The sequence below is a fragment of the Oncorhynchus tshawytscha genome, linkage group LG29 (genome assembly GCF_018296145.1).
Source record: "Oncorhynchus tshawytscha isolate Ot180627B linkage group LG29, Otsh_v2.0, whole genome shotgun sequence".
Lineage (NCBI taxonomy): Eukaryota > Metazoa > Chordata > Actinopteri > Salmoniformes > Salmonidae > Oncorhynchus > Oncorhynchus tshawytscha.
Window position 1 is genome coordinate 28601599 of NC_056457.1, and position 16635 is coordinate 28618233.

A 16635-nucleotide genomic window follows, 5' to 3' on the forward strand; every position below is an offset into this window, starting at 1 on the left:
TGCTTCACAGTAGGTATGGTGTTCTTTGGATGCAACTCAGCATTCTTTGTCCTCCAAACACGACGAGTTGAGTTTTTACCAATAAATTATATTTTGGTGTCATCTGACCATATGACATTCTCCCAATCTTCTTCTGGATCATCCAAATGCTCTCTAGCAAACTTCAGATGGGCCTGGCCATGTACTGGCTTAAGCAGGGGGACACGTCTGGCACTGCAGGATTTGAGTCCCTGGCGGCATAGTGTGTTACTGATGGTAGGCTTTGTTACTTTGGTCCCAGCTCTTTGCAGGTCATTCACTAGGTCCCCCCGTGTGGGTTCTGGGATTTTTGCTCACTGTTCTTGTGATCATTTTGACCCCACGGGGTGAGATCTTGTGTGGAGCCCCAGATTGAGGGAGATTATCAGTGATCTTGTATGTCTTCCATTTCCTAATAATTGCTCTCACAGTTGATTTCGTCAAACCAAGCTGCTTACCTATTGCAGATTCAGTCTTCCCAGCCTGGTGCAGGTCTACAATTTTGTTTCTGGTGTTCTTTGACAGCTCTTTGGTCTTGGCCATAGTGGAGTTTGGAGTGTGACTGTTTGAGGTTGTGGACAGGTGTCTTTTATACTGATAACAAGTTCAAACAGGTGCCTTTAATACAGGTAACGAGTGGAGGACAGAGGAGCCTCTTAAAGAAGAAGTTACAGGTCTGTGAGAGCCAGAAATCTTGCTTGTTTGTAGGTGACCAAATACTTATTTTCCACCATAATTTGCAAATAAATTCATAAAAAATCCTACAATGTGATTTCTGTTTTTTTTTTTTCACTTTGTCTGTCATAGTTGAAGTGTACCTATGATGAAAATTACAGGCCTCTCATCTTTTCAAGTGGGAGAACATGCACAATTGATGGCTGACTAAATACTTATATATATATATATATATATATATATATATTATTTTTTTTGTAATAATGACAATTGCAACAATACTGAATGAACACTTTTATTTTAACTTAATATAATACATATGGGCTTTTGGATGGGTGTTCTTAAGGTGATTCCACAGGTTGGTGGTATTTTTTGATTTAGCCGTTGCTGACCCCATGCTTACATCTTTATCACAAATAAGACACCTGGCTTTCCCTGGTGCCAATTCCATATAATAGTCCCACAATGGTGCTCTGCTTTTCTCTGCCATCTGTAAAACACACACACAGCTCTGAAGTGACAATGATACTGAAGAGTCTGCTTGGGAGACAAATACTCTCAACTGTTTGAATAAAAATAGAGTTTAAGTTGCCTGTGATGAATGTAGAAAACAACTGTAATTTCTATATGCAGGAAATCCTATTTTAATAATGGACATGGTAAAAATTGACTACCAAAGTATGAGTCATAATTCCCATGACACCTAGCAAAATCTGAAAAGCGGTTCCTTCATTCATTTTTTCCATAGGATATTTTTTAGATTCACTTAAAATAAGGTCTGTGTTTCGTGTAGGCTTACACCACCTTGCCAATTTTATAACTGTGTAGATATCCATAGGACAAGGTTAACTCTGATCAATATTGGCTCAATATAAGCGAAGATCATTTTTTTTGTAGAGTGGATTTATGAAAATATTTTGACAAACGTTACCTTATCCTAGTGAGATTTACACGGGTATCAAAACGCTGAGGCGGTTTAAGCCTGCATGAAACACAGACCTTATTTGAAGTAGATCAAGACATTCTCTATGGAAGACATGGACAGTAAAATAACGACGATTTTAAGGCATTGATTTTTATGGTTAAGTACACATTGGAGCAACGACAGTCGTTGATTGTTTTTTATAAGATAAGTTTCATGCTAGCTAGCAACTTACCTTGGCTCACTGCATTCGCGTAACAGGCAGCCTCCTCATGAGGCAGGTGATTAGAGCGTTGGACTAGTTAACTGTAAGGTTGCAAGTTTGGATCCCCCGAGCTGACAAGGTAAAAATCTGTCGTTCTGCCCCTGAACAAGGCAGTTAACCCAACGTTCCTTGGCCGTCATTGAAAATAAGAATGTGTTCTTAATTGACTTGCCTAGTTAAATAAAGATTAAATAAAGGTGTAAATAAATAAATTGGCGCCCAAAAATACAGATTTCCGATTGTTATGAAAACTTGAAATTGGCCCTGTGTTACCTATCTGATTGGTTTATTACCTGTGTTACCTCTCTCCAGGTCCCCCACCTTGTTTCTATGGAGCTGCAGCAACCTTCATTGTGAAATGACAACTCTTCAGAAAGGATGTAATTTTTATGAGGCTGAGTCCCAGTGAAAGTTCTGGAATAATGCCAATGACATTATTTTGCACCATGCCTCTCCAGCTAGCAGACGTGCAGGAGTTACCCCTGGTTACAACTGATTGGATAAGACCTAGCAGTGTGATATCCGCTCAACCTTTATCAGGATGCAGCTGTAATAGTTACTGTTGTTTAATACTAGCATCTGCATGTGAAAAGGGAGTCAATGACCGACAGACATTAAGCCTTTGTTATGCCTTACGTCTTGAAGCTAGGGGGCACTATTTTTATGTTTGGAAAAATAACTTTCCCAAAGTAAACGGCCTATTTCTCAGGACCAGATGCTAGAATATGCATATAATTGACAGCTTATGATAGAAAACACTCTAAAGTTTCCAAAACTGTAAACATATTGTCTGTGAGTATAACAGAACTGATATTGCAGGCGAAAGCCTGAGAAAAATCCAATCAGGAAGTGACTCTTATTTTGAAACTCCTGTGTTTCTATGCATCCCTATTGCCCATTGAAAGGGATATCAACCAGATTCCTTTTTCTATGGCTTCCCTAAGGTGTCAACAGCCTTTAGACATAGTTTCAGGCTTTTATTTTGAAGAATGAGTGTGTACGACCACATTGTGTAAGTGGACAGGTGGGGGCTCTCAGAGTGATTTTGTGCGCAAAAGAGCGAGGCGGCCATTGTTACTCCCGGTCCTAGTGGAAAGCCAACTGTCCCGGTTGATATATTATCAAATAGATATTTGAAAAACACCTTGAGGTTTGATTATAAAAAACGTTTGACATGTTTCTGTGGACATTACGGATATAATTTGGAATATGTCTGCGTTGTCGTTTACCGCTCTTTCCGGTGGATTCCTGGGCATAACGCACCAAACTAACGGAGGTATTTGGATATAAAAAATATCTTTATTGAACAAAAGGAACATTTGTTGTCTAACTGGGAGTCTCGTGAGTGAAAACATCCGAAGGTCATCAAAGGTAAACGATTAATTTGATTGCTTTTCTGATTTTCGTGACCAAGTTACCTGCCGCTAGATGTACTTATTGTTTTGCTGTGTTATCGATAAACTTACACAAACGCTTGTATTGCTTTCGCTGTAAAGCATAATTTCAAAATCTGAGACGACAGGGTGATTAACAAAAGGCTAAGCTGTGTTTCACTATATTTCACTTGTGATTTCATGACTATGAATATTTTCTAGCACTATTATTTGACTGTTGCGCTATGCTATTCAGCGTTGCTGACTACAAATATACCGGATCCGGGATGGGTGGTTCTAAGCGGTTGTGAGAAGTAGATTTGCACATCAGGAAGCCCTAACTTCCTGACTCTTCATTTTAGCTCAACACAGAACAACTAGAGGTTGATCACACAGTAAATACTGTTCTCTCTTTCCAGCTCCTTCACCTCACTCTCACTGGCTGTTTTAAAATATAGAATATAGCTAAGAATAAATTGTTCTGTTGTTAACATAACATGCGTTCTGTCTCCACCTTGTTCTTCTGGAGCTGCAGTTCAGTGACAGCACGCTCCACTCACTGTTCCACCACCAGGTCTCTCAGCTTCTTCAGCTCTGTCCAGATGTCAGGGGTGGTGGTGGTCTCCTCCACTGTGACCCTATTGAGTGATGTCATTTTCTCTGACCCTTCCACTCTCTCCCTGAGCCCATGTCCCAGAAAGACAGAACAGCAACACCGGCACAGTTTCAGCACCCCTCATTCTGAAATGGAACCTCTTCAGAAATTATGAGGCTCAATCCCTTCTCTACAGTATATACTGTACACTCAGAAAGTAGTGAGCTTGAAGTCTTGGTGACCAAGAGTCTTCTGTTCTTTCGACCAATCGATCGACTGATTAGAAATTTTAAAACGTGTTTTTTGTATTTTTATAAAAACAATTATGTTGGCTACTGAGCTTGTCTGATGCTTTAAGAACACTGTGATTTTAAATAATTAAAACACAAATGACTCGAGGGAGGCAGAGATCAACATAGCCTAACCAGAAGAAAATAAATTCTTCCTGAACCACCACCTTCTGATGGCCTTTGGACATTCTGCCATTAAGCTCCCGAAGTTCCCAGTAATAGGCTCCGCCAGGAGTCAGCAACCTTTTCCATTTGGAATGCCAATTTCAATGACCAGTTCTATCGATCTGCATGCCAGTTATGATTTTTATATGCACATTTTCATGGAACAGTTTCATGTATTTTATAATAAAATCTACTCATCTCAAAATGATGTCTAAACCAAAAGAAAAATTGTGCAGAAATCTAAAAGTAACTTCCATTGCCAACTACTGTTTGTAAAAAATTGCCGAACAGAAAGCCAACAAATAAAAACATTGCAGGTAGAAAATATCCTGATTTAAAAATAAATCACGTTGTCTATGTATGGCTTGTCTGCAAGGAACTTTAAACATTATATCAACTTTGTTCAGTCTGAAGGTTGCACTATCAAACTTGCATGTTTCCTGCACCAGTGAGCTACGGACAGACACAGCTCTAGGCTATTTGTGCAAGGGATGAGAAGTAATCGGGTGTGCCTATTTTATGACCTACAGTTGAAGTCGGAAGTTTACATACAGCTTGGCCAACTACATTTCAACTCAGTTCTTCACAATTCCTGATATTTAATCCTAGTAAAAAATTCCCTGTCTTAGGTCAGTTAGGATCACCACTTTATTTTAAGAATGTGAAATGTCAGAATAATAGTAGAGAGAATTATTTATTTATTTCAGCTTTTATTTCTTTCATCACATTCCCAGTGGGTCAGAAAAATGCATGCACTCAATTAGTACTTGGTAGCATTGCCTTTAAAATGTTTAACTTGGGTCAAATGTTTCGGGTAGCCTTCCACAAGCTTCCCACAATAAGTTGGGTGAATTTTGGCCCATTCCTCCTGACCGCTGGTGTAACTGAGTCAGGTTTGTAGGCCTTGCTCGCACACGCTTTTTCAGTTCTGCCCACAACTTTTCTATAGGATTGAGGGCAGGGCTTTGTGATGGCCTCTCCAGTACCTTGACTTTGTTGTCCTTAAGGCATTTTGCCACAACTTTGGAAGTATGCTTGGGGTCATTGTCCATTTGGAAGACCCATTTGCGACCAAGCTTTAACTTGACAGATGTCTTGAGATGTTGCTTCAATATATCCACATAATTTTCCTCCCTCATGATCCCATTTATTTTGTGAACCAGTCCCTCCTGCAGCAAAGCACCCCCACAACATGATGCTGCCACCCCTGTGATTCATGGTTGGGACGGTGTTCATCGGCTTGCAAGCCTCCCCCTTTTCCCTCCAAACATAACGATGGTCATTATGGACAAACAATTCTATTTTTGTTTCATCAGACCAGAGGATATTTCTCCAAAAAGTATGATCTTTGTCCCCATGTGCAGTTGCAAACTGTAGTCTGGCTTTTTTATGGTGGTTTTGGAGCAGTGGTTTCTTCCTTGCTGAGCAGCCTTTCAGGTTATGTCGATATAGGACTCATTTTACTGTGGATAAAAATACTTTTGTACCTGTTTCCTCCAGCGTCTTCACAAGGTCCTTTGCTGCTGTTCTGGGATTGATTTGCACTTTTCGTACCAAAGTACGTTCATCTCAAGGAGACAGAACGCGTCTCCTTCCTGAGCGGTATGACGGCTGCGTGATCCCATGGTGTTTATACTTGTGTACAATTGTTTGTACAGATAAACGTGCTTCTTTCAGGCGTTTGGAAATTGCTCCCAAGGATGAACCAGACTTGTGGAGGTTTACAATTTTTTTTCTGAGGTCTTGGCTGATTTCTTTTGATATTCCCATGATGTCAAGCAAAGAGGCACAGAGTTTGAAGGTAGGCCTTGAAATACATCCACAGGTACTCCTCCAATTGACGTCATTTAGCCTATCAGAAGCTTCTAAAGCCATGACATCATTTTCTGGAATTTTCAAGCTGTTTAAAGGCACAGTCGACTTAGTGTATGTAAACTTCTGACCCACTGGAATTGTGATACAGTGAATTATAAGTGAAATAATCTGTATAAACAATTTTTGGAAAAATGACTTGTGTCATGCACAAAGTAGATGTCCTAAACGACTTGCCATAACTATAGTTTTTTAACAAGAAATTTGTGGAATGGTTGAAAAACGAGTTTTAATGACTCCAACCTAAGTGTAAACCTCTGACTTCAACTGTAGGTCAGAGCATGACATTTTTTCCCCCTTTCATGCTAAGTGGTTATCAAAAGGGAGAGAGCTGGAAAGAATGTTCAAATAGGCTACATTGAGGAACTATATTCATTCTCAATGGATGTAAAAACAGACTTAATTTACTGTTTGAGGTGTAGAAAAAATGACTTTGAGAAGCTCCACAGCTCATTAGTGGCGAGTTAAGACAATCATAAATACTATCAGACTCCCAAATGGACACATTTAGAAGCCTACATTTGCACAAAGGCCAGGTAGCCTATAGGCTTCTACTTCTATCCATAATCAGGTGCGTGTCCTTACTCAACATTGACAGGAGCGCTCCAAACAAAACACAATGAATATATTGACAAATCGTACATGGAATGAAAAAACTAAAACTTGTTTCTCACAAGTATAGACTAGGTTGTGTGCTCTGAAAACAACTGTAAAACAAGAACTGTAAAATACTACTAATAATAATGTATTGAATGAATTAACAGAAATGACGTCAACCAAACAAACATTGTAGATTACAGAGGTGGTCAGTGCCGTTTAAGATGAAGACACATTGAACTAGATGAATGGCATATGAATGAGTCATCCAATATGCTGTAATAGAAATAAGGCCATGCTCTTGAAAAAAAGAATTAACAGCGATAGGTTTAGGGCTACTACATGATACTCTAATTTTCCCTGTACCCATCATGAGGTTGCTACAACCTAACCTACGAATGAAAGTTTACAACGTAGGTGCACACAGGTCGAGAGACCAATTTGAGGCGGCAGACAGTGACACGTGGACAGTGACATTCAATACCGCCTTGCACACTATTGACTGCATCTAGCTGATATTGGGTGTAATCATTAGTACAACAGTTGCAAACTAGAGTTTCCATTGGACAAATTCAGGTATATTTATCCCCGTTTTTGTTCCGTTTGCTTCCGTTTAAAAGAATTAATGTTTTTCAACAGAATGGGTGGAAGGAATACACCCCTGATCAAGCGGAAACACAGGTAACTTTCATATCATCCACGTTGTATGCCTTCTATGCGCTCTCCTACTCTCACCTTGTCCCTTCTCTTGTGGATGTCAATGCACAACACATCAGCTGTATGTGACCAGGTGAAGTTGTGTAAAAGTACAGACCAGGGTTGGGTTATAAAAAAATATCTGAAACTTTGAACATCCCACAGAGCACCATTTAAATCCATTATTTTAAAAAAAATTAAGAATATGGCACCACAACAAACCTGCCAAAAGAGGGCTGCCCACCAAAACTCATGGACCACTTAAGGGGGGCATGAATCAGAAAGGCAACAAAGAGACCAAAGATAACCCTGAAGAAGCTGCAAAGCTCCACAGTGGAGATTGGAGTGTCTGTCCATAGGACCACTTTAAGCCGCACACTCCACAGAGCTGGGCTTTACGGAAGAGAGGCCAGAAAAAATCCATTGCTTAAAGAAAAAAATAAGAATTTGTGTATGGTGTTTGCCAAAAGGCATGTGGGAGATTCCACAAACATATGGAAGAAGGTACTCTGGTCAGATGAGACTACAATTGAGCTTTTTGGCCATCAAGGAAAATGCTATGTCTGGCGCAAACCCAACACCTCTCATCACCCAGAGAACGTCATCCCCACAGTGAATCATGGTGGTGGCAGCATCATGCTGTGGCGATATTTTTCATCGGCAGGGACTGGGAAACTGGTCAGAACGGAAGGAATGATGGATGCGCTAAATACAGGGAAATTCTTGAGGGAAACCTGTTTCAGTCTTCCATAGATTTGAGACTGGGATGAAGGTTCTCCTTCCAGCAGGACAATGACCCTAAGCATACTGCTAAAGCAACACTTGAGTGGTTTAAGGGGAAACATTTAAATGTCTTGGAATGGCCTAGTCAAAGCCCAGACCTCAATCCAATTGAGAATCTGTGGTATGAATTAAATATTGCTGTACACCGGCAGAACCCATCCAACTTGAAGGAGCTGGAGCAGTTTTGCCTTGAAGAATGGGCAACAATCCCAGTGGCCAGATGTGCCAAGCTTATAGAAACATTCCCCAAGAGACTTGCAGCTGCAAAAGGTGATTCTACAAACTATTAACTTTGGGGGGGTGAGTAGTTACGCACGCTCAAGTTGAATGTTTTTTGTTCTTGTTTGTTTCTCAATAAAATATATTTTGCATCTTCAAAGTGGTAGGCATGTTGTGTAAATCAAATGATACACCCCCCCTCCCCAAAAATATATTTCAATTCCAGGTTGTAAGGCAACAAAATAGGAAACATGCGAGGGGGGTGAATACTTTCCCAAGCCACTGCAGCCTCCCTCTGTTTGAGAAGGGTGTTTCAGTTGGCTAATCTAGCTAGCTGCATTTGCTAGCTAAGTAAGTGAAACTCAAAGTTTTTAAAAAAGACACTCTATTTCTCTCTTGCTTCTCCTTCATTTTGGAAGAAATGTATTTGGTTAAAACTGTTAAACTATTTTCTCCCAACTACTCACCACATTTTATACACTGCAGTGCTAGCTAGCTGTAGCTTATGCATGTCAGTTCATGCTGCAAGAGCTCTGATAGGCGGGAGGATGTCCTCCGGATGTTTTAATAATGACTGTGTAAGTCTATGGAAGGGGGTGAGAACCATGAACCTCCTAGGTTTTGTATTGAAGTCAATGTACCCAGAGGAGGTCGGAAGCTAGCTGTCCTCTGGCTACACCATGGTGCTACCCTACAGAGTTCTATTGAGGCTACTGTAGACCTTTACAAAGTAGTGTTTTATCAATTGTTTGGTGATGTGATTATATTTAGTATAGTTTTATCTAAAAATAACTTTTTAATGTTTTACAATTTTTATTTTTATTAAATTAACTGAGCAGAATGGTCCTCCCCTTCCTCCTCTGAGGAGCCTCCACTGGTAGATTAGAAATTATGGGAATTAATGGTAAATGTACTACTGGTGTCAATCAAGACGTGCCATCATTATTTTGCATTTTTTTTGCAACTGCCCTACTAAAAAATGATCGGTCAACCAACAGCCTACCGACCAAACAATCGTCCAGTCGACTAAATGTGGTCAGCCCTAATTAGATGGACATTTAACATATGTTTCTGACAAAAAGACATCAAGTGCCAAAGATTGTCATAGCAGGTTACTATCTGATATTCTCTCAGACCGTGGGAGAAGTGAACCTGTGCATTAGTTAAAGGTCTGTCCCTTCCTGCTCAGCCTGTGTTGTCGTTTGTGGTCAGCCAAAGTAAACACCTCTACAACAGCTGTGGCTGGAGAGCAGACTGAGCCACTCTGAATCCAGGATAAGATGTGCAAATGAGATTACAATGCTACATTAACATGAAGCGTAATATCTTTATTGATATCTTTGGGTATTACATGATATTATACACAAACATCAAATCTGAAATAAAATATACTTGCATTTATATAATGACATTAAACTTTGCAGTTAAAAGTAATTCCTTGTTTTTATAATGTATACAATGAAGAGGTAATGTGTACAATGCATACAAAATGAACAGATAATGTATGCAAAAATACAGAATGTATACAATGAAGAGATCATGTATTCAAGGAAGAGATCATGTATTCAAGGAAGAGATCATGTGTACAAGGAAGAGATCATGTGTACAAGGAAGAGATCATGTGTACAAGGAAGAGATCATGTGTACAAGGAAGAGATCATGTGTACAAGGAAGAGATGTGTACAATGTACTGCAAGAAAAAGGTACAAAACTAAAGTCTACTACAAATATGGCAACTACAGATTCCACATTAAAACACCCCGTCAGCTTGAATTTGATCATGATAAATCAAGGACATGATAATCACCAGATTGTCCTTTCTGAATAGCAGCCTTACGTGGAAATGACCTCAGAACTGATGATCAATTACATTAGCTATTTCTTTTTAATAAGGTTAGTGGTGTCGTGAAATTGGATTTGGATTTTTATCCTTTCTGTTCACTCTACCATGGACGGCAGATGATTGACAACTGCACTGTAGATATTCTACATGTATTTCTGCAACCAGTTGAGTATGTCTGTCCTGGCCTCCTGGATGCAGGGCTGGTCTGTGGTATTGATGTCCTCTCTCTTCCGGTGTACAAAGCCATGAGTCTGACCTGGGAAGACCTTCACATGGTAGTCTACACCTGTACACTTCTCCTGCAGGTTCTTCTCCAGGACACTCACCTGGAAGCAAACAACAGGGAATGAATTAAATGGTGATAGGATGGTTGAAACACAACTCAAAGCATTTGATTGGATGACACTAAATGGTGGTGTAAGGTCAGTAACCGAATGAGATGCTGATGATGACGGTTCATTTCACTCAAGAGATGACTCTGGCTTGCAATAAATGGTGCTCAATATAGTTTTCAATATATGAATGATCTACATTGACTTTATTCTTTAAAAAAAATGTAGTACTGTGTAGTATTTAATAATAACAGACCTGGTCCAGTGGGATGACGTCATCCTTCTCTCCGAAGATAAACAGCGTCGGGCTCTTCAGTTCATACCTGTCCTCCCTCTCTCTGATGATTCCTGCAGACACGCAGTCACATCCAAACAGCATAGCATTAGCATTACTAGTCTACTAGGCAAGCACAATGGTTGCGTTCCAGACTGACTACATTGCAGCTGTTGCACTGCATCAACCAATGGTTGTGTTTCATATTATCGAATGTGCAGTCGGGAATCAGGCTGCTAAATCATATATTTAAAAAAATAAAAATAAAAAACGACATTTTTGTCCTTTAGCAGATGCTCTTATCCAGAGTGACTTACAGTAGTGAGCGCATACATTTTCATACCTTTTTCGTATTGCGGTACAAACACCATGCTCTGCCAACTGAGCTACACGGGACCACATCATATGATGTGGTTGGCTACACCTCACGAGATCTGGCCGGCGCCTGCAATCTAATCAGCCTAGATTGCGACCGTTGGTAGACACTCTACCTCATGGTTATTACTGTATTCTGATTGGACAGGCCTCTGACCCCTACCCTTACCATAGACAGATACCCCTGCCCTGACCTCAGGGTACTGCAGAGCCAGGTAGTGGGTGGCCACCCCCCCCCAGCAGAAGCCCACTGCCCCAATACGCAGGGCCCCACACTGGCTCTTCAGAAACCTCAGGACTGCGTCCACCTCCCTGGACGGACAGACAGCAGGGAGAGAGGGGAGGAAGGGGTTGGGTTACTAGGGGAGCACAGGGCACACACATTTCAGTTGCAAGTTAACAGAGGGATAAAGTTATTTTCTAATAAAGTTATATTCTATTGACAGAATATAAGACTAACAAGTCTGGCTTCGTGATGGTACCCTCTGCTGGCCAACAGTGGATGTGTGCTGATAGAGATTAATACTATATACAGATGTGAAATTATGGAGTGAAGACTGGCTCTCTGGGACTACTTTCTGGCCAATGGAATAGAGTCTGGCTTTCTGCGACAACTCTCTGGCATAAGGGAGTGGAGTCTGCTTTCTGAGACTACTCTCTGGCCAATGGGAATGTTTGCATTACTTGTTGATATTGGTGGGCTTCTTGTCCTCCAGCCACTGCTGAAAGGTAGACCAATCTTGTGATGGACTCCATGGCTCCTTTCCAATGTAGAAGTCAGGACACACTGCACTGAGAGGAGATAGACAGCCAGCATGACAATACTGGTAATACTTGTACTGTAATTCGCCAGTAAATGCCAGTACCCTTGGAGGGTACGATTTGATTTGATTTGGTATACGGTAAGTAACAACATTGTTAAGTATGCCTTGTTACGTACATGTATCCATTGGAGGCCAGCATGTCAGCCATATATCTGGTGTTGGGTAGCTGCCAGCCATAGATGTCCTGGATGATGATGATGGCCTTGTCTGAATCAGAGGGAGGCTTGACCAGGTAGGCCTTGATGTGTTCTATCTGGACCTCCTGGCCAACACCTCCATACTCCATCATGTATCCCATGTCACATGGACACGGCTTCGCCTCATTGGCCATCTGGAAAGCGATAACATTGAGAATCACCCCACATAACCATACAAACATGTATAGAAACACATGGATTTTATTAATCGATACAGGGATACGGAATCCTTTGACATAAGTAGGTCATTAAAATGTTCCCACTCATTACTGAGTGCGTCATGCTGACTATGCTCTAGAGGGCAACATAGCCTACAAGCCTCAGTTACTTCCACATACAATGGAAAGCCCATAAAATCGTCAGAGACTCCAGTCACCCAAGTCATAGACTGTTTTCTCTGTTACCGCACGGCAAGCGGTACCGGAGCACCACGTCTAAGGACCAAAAGGCTTCTTAACAGCTTCCACCTCCAAGCCATGAGAAAGCTGAACAACTAATCAAATGGCCACCGGACTATTTACATTGACACCCCCCTCCATTTGTTTTGTACACTGCTGCTACTCGCTGTTTATTATCTATGCATATTCACTTCACCCCTACCTACATGTACACATTACCTCAACTAACCGGTACCCCCGCGCACTGACTCTAAAAAAGAGTATATTTCTCCCCTTCCCGTTAGAGTTTAGTTTTCTTCCGCGGTGGAAAAGTGAAAACAAGTATGTGAATGGCTGACTGCAAGGAACGCCCTCTTCGATAGCGTGAGCGTCGTTCCCAGTCCGAAGTCCGAACCCACCAAAATTGATCATTTTATAATCTGCATTTTGAGTGTAGAAAATGCAAACGTGTAATAATCATTCAATTCGCCTTAGTTGAGTTTTAACTGGGACAATTTCGAACTGTACAAACCTACCGTCTCAAAAAGGCACTGCTGAGATTCGAACTCAGGATCTCCTGTTTACTAGACAGGCGCTTTAACCAACTAAGCCACAGCGCCACTGATGCCATGTGCGTTAGAGATATTAACAATTCTTGACCTGGCTTTGGTAATGTGAGCATTTGTTGTAAAGTCAGCTGTATTATGCAGTTTGCAATTACATTCCGAGATTAACAGTAAATACCATAACGGGGTAAAGCGGTGGTGCAGGCATCAATTTAAAGAAATGCGATATCAGTCACAGATATATCGATATGATGTAGTACCGGCTAAATACCGCAGGATGTCACTATCTACACGGGCCAGAAACCACAAAATGGTACCATGTGACGCAGTTTCCGGATGACCGCTGACGTAAAACGGCGCACACTGTCGCAAGGTATCACTTGTGTCGGGTACATTTCTTATTCGTCGCCTCTAACCGTGTTGAATTTGCAAGGAAGAGGTCTGCTAGCGATCTCGGTCCAACATACATGGTCCGAGCGTGTCACGAAACAGGAGGGATTCTGGTGTTCAAAGTGGACACCATTTTATGGATAGTCAATGTATCGGTTCTTCAAGGATAGTCTGATCCAGATCGGCTGAAAACAGTGCCGTTCGCGTTGTGGATGGGTGCGCGATAGCGAACTAACGTTACTGTATAACTCCAAAAAAAGAGGGGCAGAGCCTCTTCTATGAAGATGGACATTGCAGATGAAGGTAAAAAAAAATAAAAAAATTACAGTCCACTAACGTTGGCTAGCTAAGTTAGCTTAGTGAAACTAGCTAGTTACTCTGTACTCGGTCTCCAAGGCAAAGGTGGTCTCTAACGTTACCTTTCCAACGTCAGTTTTCAGCACAGTGTCCGTCCACTGACACCCACACAGTGACACCAGGCCTGGCTAGGAGCAATCATCAATGGGCTACCAGTAGCTAGCTAGACCGGGACTAGTTAGTTATATAACCTAGCACATTTCTCCAGGACAGATAATTGATGCGGCTGCTAACACTGGCATGTTAGTCGGTTAAGCTAACGTAATGTAGCTAGCTACAGTAGCGAGGTAATCAATGACACGTAGCTAACTCCATAGCAAGCTAGCTATTTATTAGCTGATGTCTGCTCTCATGGCTGGTGTTACCATTTTATCTTGTCAGTGTAAAGCTAACGACAATATTGTTTGATTAAGCACTGGAACAATTCATTAGGTAGCTTCAAATCGATTGCTACTACAGAAGGCTGTTCTTCCTATGTGTCGTCTTGTCTGTCTCTCTGAACCAATGGACAAACATCTTCTCTGTGTAGGGGATATATGTCGCGTGTGTCGTTCAGAGGGGACCCCAGACAAACCCTTGTACCACCCCTGTGTTTGTACTGGCAGCATCAAGTTCATCCACCAGGAATGGTGAGTGTCTCTCTGTATCTCTCTACCTCTCTCTACCTCTCTCTCTACCTCTCTCTCTCTGACTCAATCACTGTCAACTCCTGTCCTGATGAATGATTGACACGGCTTGGGAACATGCAGTTATCAGGAACAATTACAAACATTGTCATTGAATTGCAACCTCAAGATTGTTTTACACTTAAGTGCACTTACTATCAGGACTCAACTATATACTGTTTTAAAAAAATTTTTTTATACCTATACTGTATTATATACTGTACTAGTATTTATAATCAAACTATAATCTAGCCCCCACACCAGCTTCCAGTACTAGCCATAGAGAGACCTACTCACTCCTCTGATATAATGGCCATAGGAGAATCACATTTGAGCCAGTAGGATGAGGTAATGTTGATATAGACACAGCATAGGGCCTCGCTATTGCCTAAGACTGTCCTGAGGCCATTATGTTGACGTGTGTCCCAAGTGATCATCCCACTTATGTTGCTGCAATCGCAGCTGTTTTCTCTGCCATGTGGATCTAACAAAGGAAAAACAATTAACAATAAAGCAAAGGATAACGGACTGTGAAAGTTTCTGATCTGTCATTTACTGTGCTAGCACTAGTGATGAAAAGCAGTCGGGACACTATTGAACTACTATAATGTGGTTTACTGCCGTGGTTTACTACTGCAGAAACATAATAAAAGCCTTCGGATGTGGTTACACAGTTACTACAGGCGTGGTTACACATTTGTGGTCTGCTGAGCAGGGTTCAGAAGTGCATTGGAGCACTGTGTCATCATTCCATTTCTGGTACCGTCTGCTCTGGCATAATGTCAGTGATCTCCAGAGGGCCCCGTTGGTTCACACGATTCATCCAGATGTACAGGAAGGTAACCACGGCGTAGTTAGTTACATGGAACTTGGGGCTCCCGAGTGGCCCAGCGGTCTTAAGGCACTGCATCTTAGTGCTAGATGCGTCACTACAGATCCTGGTTCGATTCCAGGCCGTATCATAACTGGCCGTGATTGAGAGTCCCACAGGGTGGCGCACAATTGGCCAAGCGTGGTTTGGGTTTGGCCGGGGTAGGCCGTCATTGTAAATAAGAATTTGTTCTTAGCTGACTTGCCTATTTAAATAATAAAACCATATGTAACTTGGGTTGTCTTGGTGTTATTAACATATATTCCTGACTGGCAGTAATAACAATATCATGAGGATTCAAATCAGTGTTTTAGGATCCTCTGTGTGGACCAGTTCTCATTCACCAGGTGTGTGTGAGACAGAATTATCTCATTCTTAATATATTGCAAACTAGGAGCACATAATCACCAATGCTAGACAGCTCAGGGCTGCAGTAGCAAGCGTTGTACTGCGTATTAAAGAAAGCATTACGAAGTGTTAAACTTCTGAATGAGTCGACTGCTGTGTGGTATGAACAAGTCTTTTAGGGTGTTCAGTGTGGGTTGTTCTCACTATTGTTAGTTCCTCACCTAACATTCACCGCTCTTACCTTTTGTTGTTGTTTACAGTTTGGTCCAGTGGCTGAAGCACAGCAGGAAGGAGTACTGTGAATTATGCAAGCACAGATTTGCTTTCACACCAAGTAAGTACCCGTCCGTGGCATTGACCTGTCAGTCTCAGAAATGTGCGCTGTTGCAAGAGGTTGACTTCAGACTGCGATGCTCTGTCATTGAATACACTCTTGGAAAAAAAGGGTTCTACCTGGAACGCAAAGGGGTTCTACCTGGAACGCAAAGGGGAAAGGGGTTCTACCTGGAACGCAAAGGGGTTCTACCTGGAACCCAAACGGGGTTCTACCTGGAACCCAAAAGGGGTTCTACCTGGAACCCAAAAGGGGTTCTACCTGGAACCCAAAAGGGGTTCTACCTGGAACCCAAAAGGGGTTCTACCTGGAACCCAAAAGGGGTTCTACCTGGAACCCAAAAGGGGTTCTTCAAAACGTCTCAACCTCCTATTTTTGCTCCGTTATTTATAAATGATTGTCTCATCCCTCT

General features: G+C 41.6%; 2 protein-coding genes and 1 non-coding gene across 5 annotated transcripts in view; 1 reads left to right on the top strand and 2 right to left on the bottom strand.

Moving 5' to 3' along the window:
- Nucleotides 1-9783: 9783 nt before the first annotated feature.
- Nucleotides 9784-13334, bottom strand: cmbl (carboxymethylenebutenolidase homolog (Pseudomonas)). 2 transcript variants are annotated; one of them, XM_024392451.2, is made up of 6 exons: nucleotides 13229-13334; nucleotides 12235-12449; nucleotides 11979-12086; nucleotides 11464-11606; nucleotides 10902-10993; nucleotides 9784-10639 (listed from the first exon to the last, which is right to left on the bottom strand). In XM_024392451.2, the coding sequence occupies exons 2-6, from the start codon at nucleotides 12447-12449 to the stop codon at nucleotides 10457-10459; spliced, it is 741 nt and encodes a 246-aa protein (XP_024248219.1). In that variant the 5' UTR covers nucleotides 13229-13334; the 3' UTR covers nucleotides 9784-10456. The 2 variants fall into 2 exon arrangements, with proteins under 2 accessions (XP_024248219.1, XP_024248218.1); XM_024392450.2 differs by lacking the exon at nucleotides 13229-13334 and adding an exon at nucleotides 12933-13075.
- On the bottom strand, nucleotides 13239-13312 carry trnat-agu. The gene has a single exon. It is a non-coding gene; the product is annotated as a tRNA-Thr (tRNA).
- Nucleotides 13335-13613: 279 nt separating the features above from the next.
- LOC112227652 (E3 ubiquitin-protein ligase MARCHF6-like) overlaps nucleotides 13614-16635 on the top strand; it is a 34727-nt gene continuing 31705 nt past the window's right edge. The window contains exons 1-3 of one of the 2 annotated variants that reach the window (XM_042308447.1): nucleotides 13614-13951; nucleotides 14535-14634; nucleotides 16150-16223. In XM_042308447.1, the coding sequence (XP_042164381.1) occupies nucleotides 13927-13951; nucleotides 14535-14634; nucleotides 16150-16223 (199 nt within the window). In that variant the 5' untranslated portion in view covers nucleotides 13614-13926. The remainder of the gene's footprint in view (nucleotides 13952-14534; nucleotides 14635-16149; nucleotides 16224-16635) is intronic. The other variant, XM_042308448.1, reaches the window with a different exon arrangement.

Coding starts and splice junctions, on each gene's coding strand:
- cmbl (XM_024392451.2), bottom strand. CDS start 12,449: ATGGCCAATGAGGCGAAGCCGTGTCCATGTGACATGGGATACATGATG. Junction 11,607..11,978: donor AAGCCCACCAATATCAACAA/GTAATGCAAACA, acceptor CTGTCCGTCCAG/GGAGGTGGACGCAGTCCTGA. Junction 10,994..11,463: donor GGCAGGGGTATCTGTCTATG/GTAAGGGTAGGG, acceptor GCGTGTCTGCAG/GAATCATCAGAGAGAGGGAG.